Genomic DNA, 4,357 nt, shown 5'->3' on the forward strand with positions numbered 1-4,357 from the left:
TTTCATAGTATACTTAACGTTTCATAATTTCTTTTTGTAGTTCTTAACATTCCATAGTTTCTTTTCACAATACACTTAACATTCCATAGTTTCTTTTCATAGTATACTTAACATTCCATAGTTTCTTTTCATAGTATACTTAACATTCCATAGTTTCTTTTCATAGTGTACTTAATATTTCATAGTATACTTAACGTTTCATAATTTCTTTTTGTAGTACTTAACATTCCATAGTTTCTTTTCACAGTACACTTAGCATTTCATAGTATACTTAACATTCCATAGTTTCTTTTCACAGTACACTTAGCATTTCATAGTATACTTAACATTCCATAGTTTCTTTTCACAGTACACTTAGCATTTCATAGTATACTTAACATTCCATAGTTTCTTTTTTGTAGTTCTTAGTAATTCACAGTTTCTCTTTGTAGTTCTTAAGAATTTACAATTTCTGTTTTGTAGTGCTTAACATTTTATAGTTTCTTTTCATAGTATACTTAACATTTCATAGCTTCCTTTCATAGTATACTTAACGTTTCATAATTTCTTTTTATAGTACTTAACGTCCCATAGTTTCTTTTCACAGTACACTTAGCATTTCATAGTATACTTAACGTTTATAATTTCTTTTTGTAGTTCTTAACATTCCATAGTTTCTTTTTTGTAGTTCCTAGTAATTCACAGTTTCTCTTTGTAGTTCTTAAGAATTTACAATTTCTGTTTTGTAGTGCTTAACATTTTATAGTTTCTTTTCATAGTATACTTAACATTTCATAGCTTCCTTTCATAGTATACTTAACATTTCATAGCTTCCTTTCATAGTATACTTAACGTTTCATAATTTATTTTTATAGTACTTAACGTCCCATAGTTTCTTTTCACAGTACACTTAGCATTTCATAGTGTCTTTTCATAGTACGCTTAACATTCCATAGTTTCTTTTTTGTAGTTCTTAATAATTCCCAGTTTCTCTTTGTAGTTCTTAATAATTCCCAGTTTCTCTTTGTAGTTCTTAAGAATTCACAATTTCTATTTTGTAGTGCTTAACATTTCATAGTATACTTGACGTTTAATAATTTATTTTTGTAGTACTTAACATTCCATAGTTTCTTTTCATGGGTGTACTTAACATTTCATTGTTTCTTTTCATAGTATACTTAACGTTTCATAATTTCTTTTTGAATTACTTAGCATTCCATAGTTTCTCTTTTCTAGTATTTCATAAATAGTATTTATTTGTATTACTCTATGTGTCTAACATAGTTTTATTTCAAATTAATGACGAGGAACCCAATTTTTAGAAAATATAGTTTGGAGTAGGCTTGAGTGGGTAGTGAAAGAAATTTTATTACAAAGGTACCTGATGATGACATAAGCTTGTCATTTTGTAGCACTTAAGACATAATATTTCCTTCTATAACTCTACATTTCTAACATAGCTTGTCTTTGTAGTACCTTAAATATCACTTAGTTTCTTTTTGTAGTTCTTCAGAAATAATATTGCTTTGTGGTACTCCCCTTTTCGAACATAATTTGTAGTGCTTGACTCTTCAAATGCATACAATTTTATATACTGTGAGTTTTGTGCCATAACAATATCGTTTTGTTGATTGTAATTGTAGTCGCACAAAGTTATTCCTAATAACACATATCTACACCATTAACCGTGTTTGAATCGAACCATGACACAAAAATCATCATTCCACTAAAGTTATTTCCATCTTGCTGATAATCGTACAATGCTCGTGCCTTATGATTCTTCTGACAGTTTCGAAACTTAAGTTTGATCTTTATTTTTGTTGAATAATTCAGATATCTTACTTGACTTGTTCTTCAGCTTGCTTACAAATAAATTCCCATTTTTGACTTAGAACTTTCTTTAACCACGCCAACGCCTCCTAAAAGAAAAATAGTACAACAAGAAGAAGCGTATATTGTTTAGTAAAAATATATTTTTAATGAAACATAGATGAAATATTATCTTAGTTAAAACATGTGTATCGAGAAACCATTGAAATTTTATCCATTCACACTTTTGGCTCTTTAGCTATAATAAAAACACAGAGAACATATTACACAATATAAAACACAGCAATATTCCTCTAATAATCATTTTAAACACAAAGCTATCTGCCCACTGTCCACTACAGAGGAAGACTGTGTTATTAAAGTAGGACTTGTTTTGTATTTGTGCCTAATCTTAAAGTGTTTACTGACAAAATATATTTATGTGACTGAAAAAATATGTGCATGTAAGAAATGTCATCTTTATCATTTTAATTTGTTTCAATACGAAACTTTCATGCATGCCAATTCATATTTTATACATTTACGATTTTTACATAATGATGCTTATTTCTGATAAGCTATCTGTGAATTTTATTTAATAATCACTTGATGGTTTTTTTGCTTCCTCAAGAGGATCGATAAAAACAACAACCGAATTGTTTTTTCCTTCGTTGTCACAGCCCTACAAGCCCTTCACATGCCTTTTTTTTTTTACAAATAGCACACATTTATAAAATACTATATTGGATATATCTTTACTTAATGAATACTTGATATAAGTTACATCATTTTCATTATTCTGACATCAATCTGATACCGACCTTTCTTTTTTTAAGCCATTTTCCTGATGAAACGAACCTTAAGGAATAAACAGAAACACGGACTAGACGATTATGAACAGGTAAGAATTCTAACAGCTTTTCGTGGTTTATATTAAAGCATAAACTTGACTCTGACTTGAATTACAATCTTAAAAAAAGGTTAATACGTGATTTTAATTTTATCATATATACAGTCAGGTTATTTTAAAAGTATAAACATATGTCATCTACTACCATCCCAAAGACGTTAATTTAATTAATACAACATTGCTCATTGTAAATACTCCAAACACAAGGTAACTTGCGTCCAATGTAATTTATCTACTAAATAGCATTGCATGTACATAGTAATTCTTCTCATCGGTTTTTTTGTTTTATATTTTGGACTTGACATACAGACTAAAGTAGAAAACAATAATAGATAAATTAGATTGTTGTGAAACATTGATTATTGGATTTGGAATACTTTATGTAATATTATATGTTATCGATATCTCTATATCTCAAATCAATAACTTTAATATTAGATAATCATCGTGTAGGTTCAGTCTCGATTAAATGTTTCAAATTCATGATTTAAATATTCTGACAAATATCCATCCAGTTACTTAGTTAGATTTTTAGGTTTTAAAGAGGTATACATTTGTCATGGTTTATCACCGTAATATTCGTTTAAGGGTATTACAGTTACATAAAAATGTTTTTCTCTCTATATCATTATGGCAAAAAGCACGCTACATAGAAGTTAAAGTTATGTTGTACCGACCTTATAAAGGTTAAAGATGTATCAAGAAGAACAAATAATGATAATAAATGTGGTGCAGAAAAAAAAAAATATTGTAACTTAACCCTTGCTGTTTTTAAAAATGGCCAGATGTAGAAAACTCTCAAATTTTGATTCTAGAATAATAGTTTTACCAAGACAGAAGATAAACAATAACTTACCACGATGGAAATAATCTGGCTGTTAGTAAGAAAGCCATCGAGAATAATACATTTTATAGTATTCTAGATAAACAATAGCTTACCACAATGGAAATCATCTGGCTGGTAGTAAGAAAGCCATCGAGAATAATACATTTTATATTCTTCTAGATAAACAATAGCTTACCACAATGGAAATCATCTGGCTGGTAGTAAGAAGGCCATCGAGAATAATACAGCTACCAGAACATTTTTATTTTCTTCTGAATAAACAATAACTTACCATAATGGATATCATCTGGCTGGTAGTAAGAAAGCCATCGAGAATAATACAGTTACCAGAACATTTTTATTTTCTTCTGAATAAACAATAACTTACCATAATGGATATCATCTGGCTGGTAGTAAGAAGGCCATCGAGAATAATACAGCTACCAGAACATTTTTATTTTCTTCTGAATAAACAATAACTTACCATAATGGATATCATCTGGCTGGTAGTAAGAAGGCCAGAAGTGCGGGTCCTGAAAGCATAGTTTGTGGCACTTAGTATATTTCAAAAAGGCTGTAAAATATTAATCTAAACGTTTTGTGATACCAATTCCTGTTTATTAATTTAATATACAAGAATAAATAAAAGAAAATATAAGGTTAAAGTAAATAACTTTGTTCTAATTGTCAACAAATGTCTTATAGCAGAAAAACTGATCTCCATTGAAGAAAGAGCTTAAAGAATCACTGTTTAATGTTACAAAACAAAGTATCCACTTTAATTTTCCAATAAGTTTATATATATATGTTTCACTAAATTTTACTTTCAATTA

General features: G+C 28.5%; 1 protein-coding gene across 1 annotated transcript in view; it reads right to left on the minus strand.

The window, feature by feature from the left end:
* The window catches only part of LOC106457635 (regulator of G-protein signaling 6-like), a 34,271-nt gene that overhangs the window by 15,161 nt on the left and 14,753 nt on the right, over positions 1-4,357 (minus strand). The window contains exons 7-9 of the mRNA XM_013917069.2: positions 4,009-4,057; positions 2,034-2,047; positions 1,822-1,898 (exon numbers count right to left, since the gene is read on the minus strand). Of these exons, the coding sequence (XP_013772523.1) occupies positions 1,822-1,898; positions 2,034-2,047; positions 4,009-4,057 (140 nt within the window). The remainder of the gene's footprint in view (positions 1-1,821; positions 1,899-2,033; positions 2,048-4,008; positions 4,058-4,357) is intronic.

Source organism: Limulus polyphemus, unplaced genomic scaffold (assembly GCF_000517525.1).
Source record: "Limulus polyphemus unplaced genomic scaffold, Limulus_polyphemus-2.1.2 Scaffold354, whole genome shotgun sequence".
In the NCBI taxonomy this organism is placed as follows: domain Eukaryota; kingdom Metazoa; phylum Arthropoda; class Merostomata; order Xiphosura; family Limulidae; genus Limulus; species Limulus polyphemus.